A 23,619-nucleotide genomic window follows, 5' to 3' on the forward strand; every position below is an offset into this window, starting at 1 on the left:
TTTTTATCTTGCTACGCCAAAGAAACGTTAAAAAAAAAACGTTTGTGCTTATGTACTACTGTTTTTTAAATTTTTTAATTTTATTCTTAAATTTTATATAAGTAATCAAAGAAATAAGTAGACACAATAATAAAGAATATTGTGGCTTTGAAAAGTTTTTTGGTAATTAATCTCGAATGTTTCTATGTCATCTAATTGAGCTGGAATTAATACAGTTTTTACATAGAGAATGTATATACTATTGTCTATTGAGATTATAATACATTTACATCAGAATGGTTTGAATTTGATACTAAAGATCAAAAAGTTCAAAGTAACATCATTATCTACACAGTAAGTTTTGTTTTCGTAGTGGGTGAACACGTGTGTCGTAAAACATGAGATTCATTATTATTTTCTTGATTTTCTCAAGGTAAGTTAGACACATGGACTTTTTAAAGTGCTTTTAAAAGTTCAAAACTTCTTAATACGAAGTTTACTCTCTATGTAGCACAATAATATTAAAACTTTCTTACCGCCACAATAATCGTTGTTCAAATGTGTCTTTTTACTATTTGAAAGAAACACGAGTTATCAACGAAAATCAATTAAAATCCAGATAAAAGTTTTACAGACAATCTTAGTTTTATTAATACAAATCTAACCAAGGAAACACAAATGGAAATATAATAATAATTAAAAAATAAATGAGTGGCGCTACAATCTCTTTAGGTGCTGGCCTCAGATTTCTGAATCTGTTTCATGATCATTTTGAAATGTAACAGGCAAGTAGGTGATCACCCTCCAGTGCCTGACACACGTCGTCGAATTTTTGGGTCTAAGACATGTCGATTTCCTCACGATGTTTTCCTTCACCATTCGTTTAACCTTATTTCGTTCGAGCAAATGTTAAATGCTCACATAGAAAAAAAAGTCCATTGGTGCACAGCCCGGGACCGAACCTACGACCTCAGGTATGAGAGTCGCACGCTGAAGCCACTAGGCCAACGCTGCCATAATAATAATTAGTAAACATTTAATCAAATCGTGTAGCCTAACATAGACCAGGTTATGAAATTTGATAAAATGTTGTTAATTAAGACACTTTTCTAAACATAGTACGTTTATTATCACTTTCAGTGCATACGCTAAAGTTCTTCTAAGCAATGACATAACTGAACTGAACACTACATCTCACATAGATTTACCAACTTATAAACCACCAGTGGATTCTAATATAGAACCAAAATGTGATAGTGCTAACGACGTAGGTGGCATGCTGGATTGTCCGGAAGTTAAAGTACAAGACAATGGAACCGCATTAATTCTAACGCCTTACATAAAAATGGACCAAATCGCAGAAGCAAGAAAACTCAGTGAAGTTGCTCCAAAACTTTTTGAAGGCGTTAAAAGTTATTCTGGCTTTTTTACTGTGGATGAAAAGTATGATTCAAACTCGTTTTTCTGGTATTTTCCCGTGGAGGGAAAGCACGTTAATGAAACTCCGTGGATTATTTGGCTCCAAGGTGGACCCGGTGTTTCCAGTCTTACGGGTTTGTTTGAAGAGATAGGACCGCTAAGAGTCAGCAAATTAGGTGCAATTAAACGTATGTATTCGTCAGTATCTAAGTAATAAGGGGTTAAGACGAATTCTAAAAGAAAGAAAAATATTTTTTACTTTATGATGACTGTAGTAATATTAATTGAAAGCCTATAAGTTCATAATATACAATACATTACGGTTTATGTCATATGCCTTATGATAGATCAATTCTGGTACGAACTGTTCCTATCAGGATAGATGCTATATATATGTATGATATTAATTTTTTCTACAAGGGTTGTTAAGAGAACTCGGTTTCCGCGCTGAATTTAAGAACAAATGACATATTTGTCAAAATTTGTCATTTGTTCGACTCGACTGTTTCAAGACATCTACTACCTACCTACCCAATTTTTTTAAAGAAGGAACATTTAATGCGTGTGTGAAGAGGTGTTCGTGTGTTCCACAGCGCTGGTCATTCTGCCAGAGACCACAACGATCAGTTTGCGCCTTACACGTAAAAAAATAAAAATAATGTAATACCTAATAGTAGATAAAAAAACGAGTGTGCTTATGAACACACGACTGAAGTGAAACTTCTTTCGCTCCATCTGTATGTATATTGTATATATATAAATGTGTGTGAGTGTACAATATATACATGTATGTACATATACATATATTAATTTTCTACAAATATTTAAATTTATTTCATGTTTTCATTGGTAAATTAATGTTTTTGCATAGATCTTTTATTCATTATTTTCAATATTGGATACATCAGTAATTACTGTGGTTGATTGTAAAACCTAGACAATACGCTTTTGGTATGAGAAATATTTGTTTAATACATATATTTCGAATTAAAATGAGACAGATATCTAGAAATTATATCCCCCACTCAACTTTCGTTCGCCTTGCCCGATCACACTTTTCGTAACGCCTACGTCACGCGTTCGCCAGCTTACTCCCCAAGTCAAGCGTGCGTAAAGAAGTTTCACTTTAAAAAAGTAATGTAAGTAAAAAATTAAGTATTTGATATTTTTAGGTAACTCGTTTACATGGTTACGAAACCACTCAATATTATTTATTGATAATCCCATTGGCAGCGGTTATAGTTTCACAAACCACCCGGATGGCTACGCCTCGAATATGGCGACGGTAGGTGTCATTTTTAACATATTTCTAAATAGATTTACAGATCATCAGAAGGCCGTTTTCAAGACATTATTTTTAATACAGTTGCTCAAAAAGAGGAATAGAACAGGGACGTTTAGCGTTCGCGATGTGGGCTATTACACGCTCGTGCTTTATACCCATAGACTTAGTATAGACTAATAGACTTAGTATATATACTTAGTATATACTAAGTCTATGTTTATACCTATATTCTGCACCTTTCTTGCACTCGTGCGTTCTCTTTCCCAACTGTCAAAACAATATCTAGTAATAAGAAAAAACCAACCACGAAGGTGTTATTAATAATCATAGATGTTTTTATGATAGGTATATGCAAATATTTCTTAAAAGTTTGCTAATTAGTTACAATATCAGATTTAATGATTGGATTCAATAAGTAAGGTTAGGTTTCTTATTATTTCATATCAATAATAAAATTATACTGAAGACTTGGATGTATGGGCATAGTTCCTTTTGCCTACTCAGAATGGGTGAAGAAAAGAAAAAATCTCTGCTTGTAATACGGATGGCGCTATTTTTTCAAAAAAATTCTTGCGAGTTGAGTTGTTTGTTGCACAACATGAGTAATTTCGATGATATTTTATTTGAATAAATTAATACCAATCGAACTCGGTATAATTGCACTGTATGCTTCGGAGAACATTTTACCGGAAAAGTAAAAAAGTCGCTACATATCAACGTACGACGAATTTATTGCGTGAAGCGAAGAGCAAAAAAACAAATAGTTTTGTTAAATTGCTGAATTTTTTCGGAACTGTATTAAAAATAGTTGTTCAGTACAACTGAACTCACTCTGCAATGACAGGCTTTCCGCACTTGTCATGAAATATACTAGTAAGTGAGGAAAGCCTGGAATTTAAGCTTTAAGGGTTTAGAGTGAATCGAAATAATTAAATTGCAGCTATAGTCTGTATCATTCTAGATTGGGTCAAAGTAAGTTTCTCAAATGTTTTGAAAGTACAGTAATCCCCTATTACCGCGTTTTCGTATAACGTGATTTCTGTCACTTTTATAACGCAGTATTTCACCTGAAGTGCGAATTGAAAATGATTTGTCAAATTCATATTAATTTTGCGTACCTTTGCACCTGTTATAATTATTGTGTTGTTATAAAACTGAATAACATTTAAATTCAAGATTTAGGAACACCCTAATTAATTAATTGATAAAATAATGGTTTTTACGAGACTACCCAGACTCTAGACTTCATAATGTGGTCTGGATCTACCACACTTACTGTACACTGTGTGTGAGTGAATCGAAATAAACGATATAAATTTTCACTCTTTCGGTTAACGATGTTGAAAGTTGGGGTTCAACTTCACGCTCTACTAGCGAGGGTCTACGTAAACATTGCATCTTTTTCAGTACTCAAAACACTTATTCAGCACTGTGGAGCAATTTTTACATGTTTTTCCCGAGTTGCGATCGGCGCCATTGTATATAGCCGGTGAATCGTATGCAGGGAAATATGTTCCTGCGTTGGGCGTCGAATTACACAGAGCGAAACGAAATGGATCGCTAAATGTTAATTTACAGGTAAATGAAGTTTTTGTTTTGTTGCGACAATTTTTTTTAATGTTGTATGATTCAATACAAAATATGTACTAGTACGTAAAATATTTTATTAGTTTTTCGTGGTAAGCGCGTTGTTTCTTTTTCTCCCTACCCATCTGTTAGATAAGGATATCATTAATAAGTTGACAAGTGTTTTACTATTTATACTTTGCATAACAAACCTCAATGAATAAAAATAAATCAGATTTCTGTATCTGTGTCATGATCATTTGTCAATCTAATAGGCACGTGATCTGACACACGCCGTCGACTTTTTGACCTGCTGCCGACTGAAGTATTTCCGAACCAATTCGACTTAGGGTCCTTCAAGAAAAGACCGTACCAATTCTTAAAAGGCCGGCCGGCAACGCACTCGCGAGCCCTCTGGCATTGAGAGTGTCCATGGGCGGCGGTATCACTTAACATCAGGTGAGCCTCCTGCCCGTTTGCCCCATGTTCTCTAAAAAAAAAAAGCACGGAAATTTATTCTTTTTGTCTTACTAATACTTAAAAATTTTGATCGATCGGGAGAGTGCTTTGATGACAAGTACCAACGACCTGCCGAATTAAATTCAATCTCTTAATACATTATCTAAATCATATTATTTTTTAACCACGGTTTGCGCGTTTTACTTCCTGATACTTTACTGAAATGATGGGCTTTTCAGGGCTTCCTCATAGGCAACGCTTACGTTGACCCGTCTATGATAAAAAACGTGAACCGCGTTTTCTATTACATGGGTCTAGTGAACGAAGACCAGATGAAAGCCATGGAACCACTGATGACTGCCTTCCAAGCAGATATCGATGCAAAAGACAGTGTTGCAGCTAAATCTGTAAGTTTTTACAATTTTTTATTTATTTATTTTGTACTCCTACAGCTAACACAAAATACATATAATAGCAAACAAATACACCGAGAACATAGCCACAGATGGAATACATGATACATTATATAACAAAAAGATTTACAAAAGGGAACAAACAAGCAAAGTATTTAATACAATTAACTAACTGACTGACTGGTTTACAACAGATTAACAATACAGTACCAGCTCCTTCCACTTCCACCGTATTCAATGAAGAGTAATTCAAATCGTCGACGACCAGTCTCTTTCATGATCCCTTGACGTTGAGTAGAGATGTGGTTCACTGCATCTTCTTACGCTTTTAGTATGAAAAGTTTTCAGGGGAGATATTCGGGTGCTGAGTTTTATCATCGGCAGTCAAGGCATAATACAAAATTTCATCCGTATCACCTCAACTGACCATTTTCACGCAGTTTTTGCCGCGCACTATGTAGAACCAACTGCTAACTGAAGTATTTCTTGACTAATTCGACTTAGGGTCCTTCAAAATAAGAGCGTATCACTTCTTAAAAGGCTGGCAACGCACTTGCGAGCCTGGCAATATGAGTGTCCCAGGGAAGCGATATCACTTTGGTAAAACTTGTTTATTGATTGCGTTTCGATCACCGCCATCTTAGACGGTGCGAAATTTTGTAATTATATAATATTTCGTTAAATTATCTATATTTGAATCATTAACCACGCCTAACGCCTTATTGTATATTTGTTTATGAGTTCACATTTCATATAATCAATTTTCTAAGAAGTTCTTACTGTGCTTAGGTATTAGATATTTTTTTCAGAAATGGACGCAAATTATAACAGTTCTGTTGCTTCTAACGCATCAACAACAAGCGTACAATTTTCTCAAAGACGAATTAACGTTTGGAGGATTTACACAAGTTTTAAAGTCGTCTGAAATAAAAAAGGCCATCCATGTCGGAGATATAAAATACAGCTTCTTAAATTTGACAGTTAACAACATAATGGCGTCTGATTTTTTGAGCAGTTCACAGAATCTGTTTGAGGAACTTTTGGATAATGATTACAGGGTTTTATCGTATTGGTACGTATTGAATTAAGGAAAATTTTCTGTTAGTCTTTAATTTGTCAATAATATATAGGTATATAATAACTTAATTACGAGTTCAGGCTTATCAAGTGTTAATTAGACAATATTAATATTAACTCCGTATTCACAATAAATATGGAATGTTTTATGTTCATCTTCAGAGCCTTAAGAGATTTAAGGAAGAGAAACCGGGGCTGAGGCCACTAAAGAGGTCACAATAGTCGGAGAAAACAATTTAAATTTCGACTAATAATTGTAATTTGATATATGTTTGTTAAATACTTTAATAATCTACTTGCTCACAATCAATTATTGATTCAAAATTCGACTTATTTTCATTTTATTCGGAATATTATTCGGGGCCTCCAATACTTTATTCGCCTCGGGGTCTAGACATCTAACTCCGATTCTGTTTACTATAGTGTATATGTATGTACATATTTAGCAGGATTTGTGAACAAGGGTTTTCATTATAGCGGCCATTTAGACCAACTTCTTCCGTGCATATCGTCAGCTGAGAACCACCGAACATGGCAATGGAGAGGAAGACAAAAGTTCATAGACTCCCAAAGAAGTCCATTTATGTACAACAACAAACTTGCCGGGTATGTAATTCTTAATTCGTAATCACTGCTAAGTTTTGTTTGATGGACACAATAGTGCTTTTTGATTGATAAGGTTTGTGAAGTCACACGCAATCTGGTGTTGTCTTTGGCTACAGAAAATTTGTTGAATTATTACACAAATTAAGTGAGGCGGTGGCTCCCAAAAAAAAAACAAAATACATACAGCTCTTGGTAGGTGGTAGCTTGTGCTACACCCTCCCTAGCGAAGGTAGTGTTTAGGCCCTTTAGGGGCAAATGCCCCCTTTAGACGCAAAAATAAAAGCCAAAAAAAGACACCTAGTGTTTTTATTTCGTACCCTGCTAATATAGGGGGGTACGGGGGAGTTCTCTAGTCGCTGCAGGCAGCCAGTCTTCAATCTGTTGGTATCTGTTGTCCGCAAAGAGAGTGCAATGGATATGTACCATTGTATCACATTAAAGCTTTATTATCCTTTTTGGTGTAAATAAATAAATCCCTCTTAATTGCAATTAGGCATATAGAATAACTATATATAAGTAAATTAAATATTAAAAAGCATGGCATTTGGAATTGGCAACCTTTGGAGCCCATTTTTTTATATCCGCAGGTGGTACAAAAGTGGGGGCAATCTGACTGAAGCAGTGGTACGTGGTGCAGGGCATATGGTACCCACAGACCAACCAGGGAGAGCCCAGCACCTCGTCACCAACTGGATATACAAGCGACCACTTGTGAGAGAAAACACGTTTCCAGAACAATCATATTTAAATCAAATTTTCAAAAATATAACATCATACTTTTGATTTTTAATTTATAACAGATTAACTTATTTTAAAAACCTTCCGATCTTTGTCAAATGTATCAGTGTCTGTTTCCTTAGCTATAATATGATTATCTATGCTATATATATTATCTATACTACTATTTCTGTATTATAAACGTTTTTGTCAGGGGTAAGGTTTTGGGTGTCTATGACTGCCCTCTTTGGGCGTCTCGCAGGCTCATTTGCCTCCCTATTATCCCTATTATATAAAAAAAATAAGTCTTCATTTGTAATTTTATTCAATTTTAGTTATTTTTTTCCTTAAGTTTCCTGGAAGCAATCGCTTGTTAGCCCGTCGCCTTCTTAATTTATGCAATCTGATTATAGTCCTAAATATTATGTAATGCAATAAAGTGTTCATAAATTGATAAAATTAATATCTTTTCACGTTTTATCTACTATTCATGCATATTATTCATCAAAATGATAGGTAATGTTCTAAACACACTGCGTTAGAAAAAAAAACATAAAATGATTTTATTAACATTATTTATTGAATAAATAATACAAAAAATGTTTTCAGAATATTAAGATTTTTAAACAAACCAACTGAGCAAAATTCCTACAACATCGATTAACATTTAAATTTACGATTCAAAATTATTAACATTAAAAGTGACGCTACCTATTATAGTAACATACTTAAATACATGGAATTATACATATCATACAGTGTTCCAGCACGATAATAAAAAATGCTTTTCTCGCTTCCATATTGCTATCCGAATGTACTATAAAATTATACTTGTACACCCACGAAGCTGATAGAAGTTTAGTATTACGAAAATATTGAGAGCCCCTTCTGGATACTTCGTGCAACTTCTCGCTTCAAGTCAAAATATATTTCGAACTTTCGTCGCCTAGTTGCACGAGCATATTTCGGTAAATTTCGAAAATAAATTTCGAAACATATTACAATCGTTTAGTACTAAATGCTTTACAGAATTCCAACACTCACAAAGTTAATAGAAGTTTATCATTACGAAATTATTGAGAGGCCCTACTGGATATTTCGTGCAACTTCTCGCCTATTCAAAAAGTATTCCGACCATTCGTCGACGAGTTGCACGAGTATATTTCGAAAAGCAATCACACAACTGTTCCGGACTCGCAATTGCCAAATACTAAATGCGTTTCAGAATGCCAACACGTGAATTAAAGACTTATAAATGCATCAGACTGCGAAACGAAGAGGAACTTACGATGAGTACAATTGCCTAATAAAACTATAAAACATGGATTATGCAAAGGCAGCGCCAACGACCATTGAACTGTCGGCCAAAGATACAACAGCACATCCCGTCTAAGTACTAAAACATTACTTATAATAACCGCATCAAAACCGATAATACTAGGCCAATTTAAAACATATCCGAATTGCACTTCGTTTCTCACTTTTTCCTCCTTAACCTCAGATCTAAAAACTGATGAGAAAAGCCTAGAATATTCTACACTATTTACAAATTTTAAACTAAACGACGTCTACGGCTAAAGTTGTGGCCGACCAAATTACATTTTTCAATTTCTGCCATTCCTGATTGCTATCAAATGACTTTTATCCACATCGCTCTGTAATCTATGAATTTGGCCAATCCACAACACTTTTGGCATACGTAAAATTCCTTTACATCTTATAGTATTGTGATGCCCATATACAAATAAAATTTAATCTCAAGCATTTTATACAACCATTTACATGGCCGCGTATTTAATAGGCATATTTTCAAAATTCAAATATATTTTGCCTAATAAATAAGCGGCAAAATCGACTTTGAGTACAACGTCCGAGATCGAAGCCTCTAGACATTATCGATCACGCGATATCAAAATAAATAAATAATAATAATTTAAATTATATATTTTCTACGGTCTTTTACAATGTTTACTTATTTATTTTTAGACAAATATTAACCGATTCTCAAGTTACCTATTTCAATATTGCGTGATCGTGTCGCGGATGTGATGGCGACTCATGACGCATACATTCGCTTGATATCTTCCTTGTATCGTTCTTGGATGTCTTTCCTCTTGATTTTGAAGGCAGCGGTGACAAGACCCATATCTGGAGACCACACTTCTGTGCAAAGTTTCACCGCTGCGGGTACTTCGAATCTTTCAAGGCCGCCTGAAAATAGTATTTTTTATATTTAGCAACACTATTGCTTAAAGGTAAAATTCATTATTTGAGCCCGGAAAGTATTTTTAATTTGGCAACACTGTTTAGACTAAAATTAATTCTTTGAGCCTGAAAAAAGAAATTTTTAAATTTGGCAACATTATTGCGTTTGGGTTAAATTAATGCTGCAAGCCGAAAAAAATATTATTTTTATAAATTTGGCAACACTATAGCTTTAGAGTAAAATTAATTCTCTGAGCCTGAAATCAGTATTTTTTTTGTTTCATTGCAGCATGAATGTTTTTGTACCCAATTAGACTACTTACATTTCCTCGCATGGTCTGCCAGCTCTTTGACCACGGCCTTCTCAACCTCCGCATTCTGACACAGCTGCTCAAACTCCATCTCCGGGAGGCCGATCCTCGTCGCCAGTTCCGCCAAGTGTCTCGGGTTCGGTACCAGGAGTGCCACGGTGTAGGTCTTCGAGCTGTCTCCGTAGACGCAGATGTTCTCGACAATTGGACACGTCTTCAGTTCCGCTTCCACTTTCCCCAGAGACACGTATTCACCGGCTTGGAGCTTCACCAAATCCTTTTTGCGGTCTGAAATATTTGGTTTAATTTGTTATTTGGCATTTAGTAATTAAAGTTTTTTAAACTTTTTTTAAAGGAAACAAACCTAAAAGAAACCCAGCCCTTTTAAAATGTAGTTTGCAAACCAATTTGGGAACTCTTTTTTATTTCATTTTTTTTACCCTTTTAAGTGTCAGGGTTTTTTTTACTTTTTAAAGCAAATTCTCCTAATTTTAAGCTTCATAATAGTACACGCGACGCGTAACAAACACGCTTGTGTGGGTGCACGTGAGTGTGTGAGTGTAATGTGTAACTACATGCTAGGTCTCAAGGGCATCTCCAACTCGTACGCGCAAGGCGTGTTGACCGTGTTTTTAAATAGTTGAGCGGGTAGATAGCCTATTTAATTTATCGTATATGTCGTCAGCCTGCATATTGCGTCTGAGAGAATCAGTCTCATTGTCTGAGCACCGAGAACATTCACATTACTAGTATTGAATAATTAAACGAACACTATATAAGACAGAATGTTCTTACTAACGCAATTTTTACTGAGAAATAGATTAATATTTAGACATATAGTACCACTTTGTAGGTATGATAATGATTTCTTTGATGTACTTGTTTTATATCTTCTATAAAAATGTAGTACATCACTTTGCTCTATTGTCGATAGTTTCCGTAGCGTAGGCGTTACATTATTGAAGTTTTTTCTATGAATCTTTAAAGTTTTGAAAATATTTATAGCCTATATTTATCAGATATGTAGCATTTTAACAGTGAAAAAATATTTCAAATCAAACTAGTTTTGGAGCCTATTTAACGCAAACATAGAAACATTACTCACCAATAATCTTAATACAGCCGTCATGATGCAATTCCCCAATATCTCCAGAGCGGAACCATCTTTTCCCTTCTACATCCACGAACTCCTCTCGACTCTTCTCGGGATTCTTGTAATAACCCTCTGCCACGCTGTCGCCACCGATTACTATCTCGCCCTGGAAATTGATATGTTTTTAACGTTTTGAGGTAAATAGAGGCAAAACAGGATTCTATTAACAATTCCCTGGGAGCAGGTATAAAAAAATACGAAAATAAATGGTAAAGATTTACATCACAGAAATATATATAGCAACGATTTCAATAATATCATGAAAACTTAAATAATATTTTTTATATCTTCCGTTTACCAAGATATAAAAAATATTATTTAAGTTTTCCAATCCTGTAATCCTCCAGGAAATTATCATGAAGAATTTTAAAATTTAGTAGCTCTAGTTTGATTGATGCACGGACTCGCTTGGCTACCCTATGTCGAATTCATACTCCGACGGTGCAATGCGCAGAGGCACAAAAGACAAAGATCACGTGACCATTCACCAACGAGATGGATCAAGCTCATCGTCCTCCGAACTATACAAATACGGTGGAAACAGATTGTCTGCTAGATGATTCCATTCTGACCACGCTCATACATGAGCTACCGACAAAGAGATTGCGAGAGAGCATTCTTGTCTTTGATGCATTCTGTCTGTATATGTCTCGTTTTTGCCTTTACAAATAAATCATTTCATAGTCTTTGATTAACTTTTACACATTTAAAGAAATCACTTTTTCAACGGATTGAAGCTTGAAAGATTTATAATTATTTTACATAATTTTAAATTTTTCCGATGTTTCGCGTGCTTTATATATTACGTAGACTTTATATTATACGTGGTCACTAACCACGCACGTATGCAAGTACGTGTACGGTGATCACGTATAAAATTATAATACATAGCTTCAATCCGTTGAAAAAGTGTTTGCTTTAAATCATTTAATTTTATTATTTACGTCCGACCACTGCACACATACGTACAAGAGATAAAGACATACCTGTACGAAAGGTTTATTCCCGACTCTGTAGTTGCCCTCCTCCCAGTTGACGAGTTTTATGTCCGTTCCAGTTGTGGGTGCACCGACGCGACCCGTTGACCTGGAAAATACACAAACTCCATTAAAAGACAATATTTTTAGAAGTAAAAAATAGCTCTAGAAAGAGTATTAAAATTAATTGAATTCATTATAAATAATTAATAATTGAAATCTAGGAGCTGTCAACGAATTTTTTCTGTATAACTTATTTGACAGCTATCAAGAGGTCTTGAGATACGATGGACCTTAGAAATATTTTTGGAATTGTTTTTTTTTAAATTGGCTTCTGATCACGTTTCTCTAACACAAAACGCATTTTATCAAAGTCGGTTCGTACGTTTTTGGGTTATTGGTGCACGATTTTGTGGGACTTATACAATACTATACACTAAATTGGGTAAAAATGTGTCAACTATTATAGCTCGCTCGTTTAAATATCTCACCTATCCTGCAAATCCATGATGGTGGCGCAGGAAGTGGTCTCTGTCAAACCATAACCAGCGATAACATCACAGCAAAGACAGAGCCGGACCTGCGTGTGAGTGTCCGGCGCTAGAGGGGCGCCGCCCGCTATCATTAGACGTACACGTCCGCCGAGCAATTGGCTGACTTTTTTGAATACCTGAAATTATTTACTATAAGTTTAGTAACAAAATACTAATATTTAATAAAAGATTTTGAAACGCCCAAGTATTATATAAGGAATTGCGGGGAGGGGGGTTGGGGGGTTGGAGGAGTTCCAGTTGAGATTTAATTACGGGTTATTGTTAATATAATCTTCGACTTTCCAGTAAGTAAAGGGTCACGAACCGTTTTATTTTATTTATTTTTTTATTCACACTTCGTAGCTAGAAATAAACACAAATAACACAATATATATAAATTACAAGGGATGCAACGGGCAATCCTAACAAGCTAACAAGCTAAACGCTAACAAGCGAGCTCTTACAGGCAACCCTAGTAAGAAAAGAAAACAATAAATAAAAAATGATGAGTGCAAGAAGTGCATAACCAGAAGTTATATAAAAAACAAAATATATTTATATTAATCTATAGAACCTTAATCTAGAGAAAATAAAAAAAATATTAATAACTAACTAAAACTAAAAAGCTAATCTTACAGATTCAAGAATAGCAAATAGTGAATTACATTTACAAAAAGAACAGGAGATACAAGAATTACACAGGTCACGATTGATCAGGATATGATAAGGTTAGGAAATATTTGAAGTTTTAAAAGACGATAGGGAGGATGGGGGGGGTTACATGGGGGGGCGGGTCAAAAATTGCGTGACGTAATACTTGCACTCTCTCTTATTCAACTTACCACTCGATTAAGCAAAGGCGTGTCGTACCCACGCTTCATCCACGACTGTTTGTACGAATACGCCCACTTAAAGAACGCGTTCGCGAATTCACCGCTGCGAGACACTTTGTCCGTTATCCCTTTGCTGATACGGTCCATTATTAGCTGAAACCAATATTAAATTAGATCAGAAGCCATAGCGGACTGTGGCCCGTGTTCCAAAAGATCACTCAAGTTGCAATCTCCGCTTGAGCACTGTCAAAGTACAAATAGAAAGAAACTATTTGACTCATGAAAGGTAATTAAAGTTTGAGAAATTTTCTAGACTACTGGCATGTATGCTGTATGCCGAATGGAACACGTTTTGAAGACATATTTTTTGGCATGCTTTACCCGACTATCGAGCATATAAATACTTTGCAACTTATACACGAGAATGATTGTTTTCTATCAAGTACATAATAGTATTTTTTTAGTTTCATATTTAATTTTTAAAATGAGCAGGTGTTGGCGTAGTGGCTTCAGCGTGCGACTCTCATACCTGAGGTCGTTCGATACCCGGCTGGCAGCAATGGATTTTCTTTCACTGGAGGCTGATCACCTTCTTGCCTATTAGATTTAAAAATGATCATGTAACAGATTCAGAAATCTGAGGCCCAGACCTAAAGATATTGTAGCTCTACTGATTTTTTTAAATTTTGAGTCTGAGAAAAAATTACTTGACCACAGGTCATTTCCATACTACTGCGTTTGTTTTAGTGAGACACGCCCGATGCATCATCATATAGCAAAAAAAAGGTTTTTCCAAGATTTTTTAAATTTTTAGCAAGTTCAGGCCTTTAAAGTTCTCACCCGTAAGGCTTTTTTAAATATGTATACTCACAGGAACAGTGGTGATACAGGTGGGTTGTAAAATTGTGGCGTCTCCTTTCGTTCCCTTCATTATCTTACTCGAAGAGTCCAACATTGTGAGAGGCGTTGAGTAGCCAATAGGTACGCCTACAATAGAAATGCTAATGTACAAATATTCATAAATACAGTCCCTTGTGTCGTGAGTGAGAAAAAAAACAATTATTCATCTCGAAAAGTCTGTTGGTTCGTAACAATGTTTTTAGGTATATAACATATTTCCAAATATTTAGTCATAAAAATCTAACAGGAAGAAATTGGATAACAATGGCACAAAATAAATTAGGGTGGAAAAAGTTGGAGGAGGCTTTCTCCCGGACAGGAGCTGCACCTTAGTTAAAATTGTATTTATATCTATTTTTATTAAGTGTATGTTATTAATAATATACATATTTACTCTTATGTATTTATTAATATATGTAAATAATTATCATTCTTCTTTTGAGGGAATAAGATGTGGAAGAATAAAGCTTATCACTACATATTATAAAACAAAGTCGCTTTCTCTCTCCCTATGTCCCTTTGTATGCTTAAATCTTTGAAACTACGCAACAGATTATGTTGCGGTTTTTTAAATAGATAGAGTGATTCAAGAGGAAGGTTTATATGTATAATAACATCCATTAAATAGTGGAGAAGTACTGTTATTTTTGAGGTTTCTAATGTGTTGTCGTAAATATGTATATACATATAATAATGTAATTACATTTTTTGCGCTTACATTGCAAACCCTACGAGTTTTATCAAAATAATGTACTAAGTATTGTACACATTGAAAAGGTCTACAGAAAAGTCCGTGATGGTATATATCGGCGCAAATTTATATATTGTTACGAAAAATATTAATAATGTTTGGGATTCATATTTTATGATAGTCTGTAGTAATTTTATATTCTTTATTATTTATGTTACAGCAATGGCGTGTTAGTGTCAGCTGCCACTGTCATTATCATTTAATGACATCGAAGTCAAATCTCTTTAAAACCGTTAATATGACTAGTTCATTTAACTTGTCAATGTTGCTAGATCTTATAATTAATCACTATTCAATGATCGATAATAATTCTGACTCCATAGTCATAATTATTATTATGGAAAGTTATTTATCATAATTTTAAATATTGGAGACTAGATAACAATAAATATTAAAGTAATCTTTGACACTCGTTCTTATGACTCTGTTTGACTCTGTTGTCTATTCGGGTTCGGTCGTGGAACGAGTACCCGAAATGTTACGAACCTTGTTTATTACAAATTCTGGTTGTTATAAATACAGGAACTGATTGGTACGAGCCTCAGTTCGATTGAGCGGTCGAACCAAGCAGAAGCCTTTAAAGTGTAGACTCTAATGTCGAAATTAAATGGCAGATGCCAACAAACTAATCTATGACACCAGTATTACTGACGTCATTATCTTCAATAATTTAATGACAGCTTTAATAAATCTGGATTCGTTATTTACAGGCGCTTCGCGCCGACAGCAGCGGTGGGATCACACATCTCCAAGAGACTTCGGGAGAGCTGATCCATACGTAAGTGACGTGTAGAGTTTCGGTACTCGATTGACGTGCCGAAATGGCGCAACTACACTTCGGACCAAGCGAGCCGTTACGCAGAGTATGCTACAATGGCACGGACGTTTTTTTAAGAGGATTCGACCATATGCTACCGACGCCGACGCCGAGGTAATGGTTGCGGTGATCACAGGTATTTACCCTGAGTTTTTTCGATCTGAGTAACTGAGAATTACCTCCGATTCACTAAATAAATTCTTATCAGTTCTTATAATATTTCGTAGGCGTAAAATCAAAAGTAGAGTAAATATAATGATATAACAAAGATCCCGTGTTATGGTATCTTCAAAATATCAATTCGTTCGTTTCACTTTCTTAAACCGGGTCGTTTGTCGTTGTCGTGTTACCGGGACTGCAAAGTGAGAAATTCGTCTAAACATAACGTTATTTCGTCATAATTCAGTAACAACAATACCGGTTTTCATGGCACAGTTTATTAAATGAGATTTCTGCCGTTGTGTGGGTTATCTAGAGTAAAATTGCTACTACCGTCAAAATGACGAATGTAACTCGCTAAATTAAATTATTAAGTATTGTTCATTTATTAAACTTACTACAACAAAATATGTAATTAATTGTTCAAAGAAAGGTATAAGACTTTTTAAAACTATTAAAATTGTCAATTAATTCGAGAAAGTCATAATAAGATATGAATTTTATGAATCGAGAAAAAGAACGGGACGGACCAACTTTGCGTTGATTTTTGCGTGTTGAATTCAAGTGCGGTTAGAGATATTAGCAGACCAAATTTAGAGATTAGGCAGAGCCCGATATTACAGATGCTTAGATATAGCATCTGGCTTTCACGGAATTCCCTAATCAGATGACACTATTAAAAAAAACAGCTTTTGTGTTTAATATTTACGTATGTCTTTCGGTAAATTTATGTATTTTTACTTTTCGTCATCGCTGAAAGTGAAAAGAGAATTTTATATCGGTCATTATAAACATTCTCTAATATTTTGCACATATGGCAAAGTAAAATCCAAATCAAAGTTGTAAATATAAATTTGAACATTCAAATATTTGGAGACGTTAACTGCTCACAAAAAAAAAATTAAATTTGATTTGAGTGGTTTAGTTACTAATTCTTTTTGGGAAAAGGGATTCTCTTCTTTAATATAAAATCCCAGATGCTCTTGTATCTCTGTCTTTTAATAAATTTGGGAAATGTATTAAAAAGAGGAGCTGTGTAAAAAGGCTTACTATAAAGTCGGCGATTGTCTAGTTGATGAAAGGGCCTAGGACTAGTGCTGGGCAAGCTACTTCTAATTAATTTGCTATGAGCGTTGTAGTATTGTTTGATGACTTATTTTATTTTAAAAATTACCGAGAGTTTTTTTTACGTCGGCTTTTTTTCTCGGCCTACACCCTGTCTTCTTTGCCAATGAGTAGGGATGCCTACGGGATCGAATTTGGTGACGTGGAAAATGTGATACCTTGACGATCTTATGTTCCAAAATAAACGTGTTTTATTTTAATTTTATTCATAGTTGTCATGACAAATATCAACTTTGTATGAATACTCAATCCAAAACGCTTTCTCTTCAGCTCAGTTACATTCTACACATCAAAATGCAGTGATTTTTGTCTACCGTACGTTGCGTATTCGTTCTACCCACTTTTCGTTCTTATTCTATTTTGCTGGGTTTGGCCCATTACTAAAAACTTAAGTGTGCATTTTATATCAACCATCATAAGCGAAACATTCCATACGTTACAGATATGAGTAATTAAGATTTGAATTTAAGTTGTAAATGTAACTGTAAAAGTAATTGTAAAATTAAACCTTCTAATATTTTTGACGAACATCAGGTGCATGAATGTAATTTGATGTGATGACAAAAAAAATATATCAAGTATTTTGTGATACCATTTTACTGTGGGTTTTAATTTTTAATATATCTTTTTTTAAAGAGAACGGGTATCGGTATATTCTGTCATTAGACTGCTTTTGAGAAGAACTGCTTTATAATTCTTAGTCTAGGTGTCAGCAGGCCGAGGCGGTTTACATGTTGTGGTTGGTTGAGTAACCAATTGGAGCAATTCTTTGAACGCCATGAGTTTATACTTCAGTCGAATTGACCGTATCGGCGGAAGATTTGTCGGAGAGTTTTATGTGAGGAGGCCTCGACCTCTTCTACTGACGTTTTTGGATCTAGGTAATTGCATTGAATTACTGAATAACTAATCTAATTAAAGGTAATAATTATTTTATGTATATGCATTGACATGTTTATGAAAAAATAAAAATGTGTTTTACCTATCCAATATCCTTCCTAAAACGCTGGCTGGCCACCATGCGTATCCTTGATCCTGGTCTTGTTGGCTGAACCCAGGATGGGTGATGCCTTGTGTGGGCTAGATCTCGTAATGAGTGATGCCTTGTGTGTGGGCTAGATCTCGTAATGAGTGATGCCTTGTGTGTGGGCTAGATCTCGTAATGAGTGATGCCTTGTGTGTGGGCTAGATCTCGTAATGAGTGATGCCTTGTGTGTGGGCTAGATCTCGTAATGAGTGATGCCTTGTGTGTGGGCTAGATCTCGTAATGAGTGATGCCTTGTGTGTGGGCTAGATCTCGTAATGAGTGATGCCTTTTGTTTTCCTATCCAATAACCTTCCTAAAACGCTGGCTGGCCACCATGCGTATCCTTGATCCTGGTCTTGTTGGCTGAACCCAGGATGGGTGATGCGTTACGTGTTGGCTAGATCTCGTCATGAGTGATGCCTTGTTTAAAGTTGTTGCAATGTAAAGCAGCGCAAGGGACGCGCTGGAGTCAGTATGGCCGTATCGGCGCAAATTTATATATTGTTACGAAAAATATTAATAATGTTTGGGATTCATATTTTATGATAGTCTGTAGTAATTTTATATTCTTTATTATTTATGTTACAGCAATGGCGTGTTAGTTAATGTTGCTAGATCTTATAATTAATCACTATTCAATGATCGATAATAATTCTGACTCCATAGTCATAATTATTATTATGGAAAGTTATTTATCATAATTTTAAATATTGGAGACTAGATAACAATAAATATTAAAGTAATCTTTGACACTCGTTCTTATGACTCTGTTTGACTCTGTTGTCTATTCGGGTTCGGTCGTGGAACGAGTACCCGAAATGTTACGAACCTTGTTTATTACAAATTCTGGTTGTTATAAATACAGGAACTGATTGGTACGAGCCTCAGTTCGATTGAGCGGTCGAACCAAGCAGAAGCCTTTAAAGTGTAGACTCTAATGTCGAAATTAAATGGCAGATGCCAACAAACTAATCTATGACACCAGTATTACTGACGTCATTATCTTCAATAATTTAATGACAGCTTTAATAAATCTGGATTCGTTATTTACAGGCGCTTCGCGCCGACATATATGTCTATCTCTTATGGATAACCCACATTTTTATGTACAACATTCACAGATTTTCTGTATTGTATTTAGTATCAGCATTGCACCCATGCGAAGCCGGGGCGGGCGCTAGTTATTATTAAATCGAACAGGAAACATGAACTAAGAATATCTTTATTCTATCTACTGTGGGCCTGTATATATCTTAACTCCTTTTAAACTGCTAGACTGGAATGAATTTTTTGTATGTGTTTGGGCCCTAGATTGTTTAGATTCACAAATCAGCCCGGCAGATGGCGCTGCAGTCCGTACTATCACGCTGTTTAATATCCTAATCACTTAAAATATTATGTAGGAAAACGTCTGTCGGGTCGGCTAGTACTTTATATAATAAATTAACACTCTCTCGTACGATGAAGCGAGACCGTGAAAAAACAGGTAAATACAAAAATCGCCAGACAGAAGGATCATCTTTGTCTATGGTACAAAAATGATCAAGGAATCGAATTTCACAAAACTAACTAAAAAGCCCTTAACTTACCACCAATGACACATAAACTCTCAGCAAGCAACTCAAACACGTGGGCCAGAGGCAGGAATCCCATGAGCATATCATCATCATACATCGGCACCCCATCCGCGAAAGCCTTCAACGTCGCTATCATGTTCCTGTGGGACAGGACCACGCCCTTTGGGACCCCAGTAGAACCAGATGTGTACATTATGATCGCTGTATCGGACGGAGTTGGTGGGATACATTCTGGAAGAGATGGAATTTATAATAGTAAAGTTAAAATTTCAACATTCATGTAAAAAATAACCTAATTTGTCAAAATGTATTTGTTTATTATATTATTATGCTGTAATCCTACCGCTAACACAAATAATACAGTACAACCAAAAATAATAATATTGTAGATGTAGCAAAAGATGCAATACATAGTATGTATATATCGCAGCCAACTAGATTAATTAGCCGTTCAATTAATAGCCTAGCCGTTTCACTAACGGCCTGAAAGATATTCAGTTGTAGTGTTTGTTACAACATTTAATAAACTGGCTAGTTAGTGCTTAGGCGATTCGTACGATAGTAATTATTTCGCATAAATAACAAAGATTTAACATATGACATACAAAATTTTAATTAAATTGCATGAGTCAAATTCACATTATTATACACTACACTCTTCCAATTCCATTGTTACTATTTACGCCATATTGACAGTTTGAAGAGTTTCGTTTCGAGTTTAAGAGTGGCAGAGAGTGGAAGTAAATTTAAATTAAAAATCAACAGGCTAGGCAAGTAGAGAAACTGTTTAATCAAATGGCTGAATATCTTCTAGGTCGTTAGTTAAACGGCTAGGCTGTTAATTGAACGACTAATTAAGCTAGTTGGCTGCGACATATATACAAAAAGCTTCTAATATTAATATAAGGAATGAATCTATAAAATATATTGTGAAATGGTGTGGAAAAAAGGGCATATATTTACGTGGGTTTATATGGTATGTGTAACTCAAAATTTAAATCTTAAATCTTAAATCGTTAAATCAAATCAATAGATTTTCTTGATAAGTCATTTAACTGGCTGAAAAGAGACCGTAATTGAAACGATGCAAATAGATTAATTTTTAAGAAGAGGTTACTAACCAATTTTCGAGTGCTTTCCCTTCTCTATAACCTCCTTGTAGGCGACAATCTTAATTCCAGGCTTGAATCCATCTCTCTCCGTTTTTTTGAGCTGGTCTTCCATGAAAATTATGGTGTCCACTTTCGGAGTCTTTGCAAGGATCTTCTTGAACTTGGGTAGGAGATCGTGTGTAGTGATGACGGTAGAAACGTCTGTTTCATTGATTCCGTGGGCTATTGCTTCATCGCCTAGGGTTGCGTAGATTGTGACCACTGGAAAAATATAAAATTTGAATATATATGTTTGAATGTTCTGTTTCCTAATCAACATAGTAACTATGAGGGTAGGTCATACATTTATATCTAAATTGTGTACAAATAAAAAACAATTTTGCAATATTTAACGAGCTTGAAAGAAATACGTCAGTGTGGCTAAAAACATTCGTTATTTAGGAAACTATTCTTATTCAATTCAAAGTCATATTTTATTCATTTAACTTAATTTAGGTAACTTAATGTACACTTATGTGAAATAGGAGCACGCATTGACATTCTCGTGGGAAAAAAACACGCAAATACGTAGCAGAAACAACTAATATCATCGCATACACGAATTCAAGTACGACCAGTCACCTCAAGTAGCACCCGTTCACGAGTATGAAAATATAAATTTAAGAATAAATTTATCGATTAAAAAATGTTCCGTAATTCACGTACATACCATATTTAACATTTTCAAATCAAAATCAAAATATCTTTATATTCATATAGGTAAACATGTACACTTATGAACGTCAAGATAAACAAATTCAATTAATTGTAAAATTTACATTTACAACCAGTTCGCAAGTCAAGGGCGTAGAGCGGGTAATAAGAACTGGCAAGAAACTTTCCGCCACCCTTTTTGTACTACCTCACAAAGACTGTTAACTTTACATGAATAAAAACTTAAGTAACTATTTTTTCTACATCGTTGTCCGATTTTTGCTCTTAATTTGTCGGACTTAAAGAAGAATAAAGTTATGATACATTGTAAATTGCATAAGTCCAGATATAACAAGTCGCCATAGTCTAGAGAACACCAAAGAAACTCTCTTGACCCTATCTTGACGCTTGAAGTATTCGCGAGGTTTCCAAAGTATAAAAACCTAGTATTATTTAATTATAATTGAGTGCTACTTGAGCTGATTACATCATTATCACAATAACTCTTTAATAGCTCGGAAATGAGGTTATTATTGAGTAATCATTGTTCGATTGAAATTAATCATTTTTAATTATTAAACTTATCAAGGTTGTATTTTAATGTACTCCGCATATTTATTTTATCAAACGTGTAATAACATAATGATACCACTTTGTAGATATTGATGTCTTCTTTAAAACTGTAATACATCACTTTGCTCTATTGTCAATAGTTTCCGTTGCATATGCGATATATTGGAATTGTTTCCCAGCTCTATAGTTTTTGAAAATATTTATTTAGTCTATGTTTATATATGCATATTCAAAACAATCAAATCCTTTCTCTATACTAGTATATAGTGTCGTTCTATCAAACGAAATCATTTTGAAATCTTTGTATAAAAATCGTATAAATTAATGGAATAAATATATATTTACAAAACATCAAAAATACCTATCTAGCATTAATTTATATCTAAGAACGAGAGTCTAAGAAATTATAACTATTCAATAGACACAATGCATGTTGTAACATCAATGCGACCTACCTGCATTTTTGTAAATAACATTTAGAATTGTTAGAAACTAATAGTTTTATTGTATATAGCTTCTTTTCAAATACACATAATATAACTAACCTACTCTAAATTTTCTCGCTAAGTGAATGTAATTCTTTGAGAAATAAAGTATCTTTGAACTTGGCGAAACGTTAAGCATGTCTAGTATGTCAGATGTAATTTAAAAAAATACGTGTGGCACCCGGGGACTGCCGCGATAAAGCTATCGCATAGCATTTTTTTATCAACCTATGCAGTTATAATTGTTTATTTATTTTTTATTTATGCAGTATTTTTTTGCTTTGACATTAATTCAATGACCAGACTCAGACTAACAAGCCTATATAGTCTGTCTCGTTTTTAACGCTTACCGGCCGCGCTCACGCGTTACCGATCTCGTCAGAGAGATGTGACATGCAGTATGCGTTCTGTCCTGCTCTAATGCATATTGGGCGCACCTTTATTACGTCATAGTATGTTAGGTTATTTTCGTTACGGAATTTCTTGATTCGGTCGCCGCACTCAATGCCTGCGATAAAATCTATGCAATAGCTTAAAAATATTTGGAATTTGTATTTCAGTTTAAATAAGTTTTGGAAATTTTACTTAGTGTTTTGTTTACAATCTCCTAGTGAGTTCGTTAAAACATATCTCTCAAGTGAACAAAACAATTTTTTTTTAAATTATGTATCGTGTTATGTAATTGTGTATATATAAGGGTAAGGCAAGGAACAAAAAAGGATGGGGGACTATAGTAAAGCTTAAAACTGTTCCTAGTAAATTAAACTTGAATTCGTAAATCCAGTTATGATAATAATATTAAACCCTCGAAACACGTATGTTAATCAGGTTACGGTAATTTATAAAATATTCTTGCAAATATGAATG

The 23,619-nt window shown here is 34.6% G+C and overlaps 2 protein-coding genes across 4 annotated transcripts in view; one reads left to right on the forward strand and one right to left on the reverse strand.

Annotated features, from left to right (window-relative positions):
* Positions 1-332: 332 nt before the first annotated feature.
* Positions 333-7,804, forward strand: LOC110997836 (venom serine carboxypeptidase). Its single transcript, XM_022266181.2, has 8 exons — positions 333-412; positions 1,120-1,586; positions 2,571-2,683; positions 4,091-4,261; positions 4,948-5,115; positions 5,931-6,193; positions 6,676-6,804; positions 7,392-7,804. The coding sequence occupies exons 1-8, from the start codon at positions 378-380 to the stop codon at positions 7,585-7,587; spliced, it is 1,542 nt and encodes a 513-aa protein (XP_022121873.2). The 5' UTR covers positions 333-377; the 3' UTR covers positions 7,588-7,804.
* A 275-nt stretch (positions 7,805-8,079) lies between these two features.
* Positions 8,080-23,619, reverse strand: part of LOC110997829 (long-chain-fatty-acid--CoA ligase 4) — a 51,471-nt gene continuing 35,931 nt past the window's right edge. For all 3 annotated transcript variants that reach the window (XM_045630514.1, XM_045630513.1, XM_022266174.2), the window contains 9 exons: positions 21,011-21,262; positions 19,902-20,120; positions 14,405-14,520; positions 13,543-13,686; positions 12,659-12,837; positions 12,177-12,276; positions 11,143-11,296; positions 10,050-10,325; positions 8,080-9,732 (listed from right to left, as the gene is read on the reverse strand). In XM_045630514.1, the coding sequence (XP_045486470.1) occupies positions 9,578-9,732; positions 10,050-10,325; positions 11,143-11,296; positions 12,177-12,276; positions 12,659-12,837; positions 13,543-13,686; positions 14,405-14,520; positions 19,902-20,120; positions 21,011-21,262 (1,595 nt within the window). In that variant the 3' untranslated portion in view covers positions 8,080-9,577. The remainder of the gene's footprint in view (positions 9,733-10,049; positions 10,326-11,142; positions 11,297-12,176; positions 12,277-12,658; positions 12,838-13,542; positions 13,687-14,404; positions 14,521-19,901; positions 20,121-21,010; positions 21,263-23,619) is intronic.

Source organism: Pieris rapae, chromosome 12 (assembly GCF_905147795.1).
Source record: "Pieris rapae chromosome 12, ilPieRapa1.1, whole genome shotgun sequence".
In the NCBI taxonomy this organism is placed as follows: Eukaryota; Metazoa; Arthropoda; class Insecta; order Lepidoptera; family Pieridae; genus Pieris; species Pieris rapae.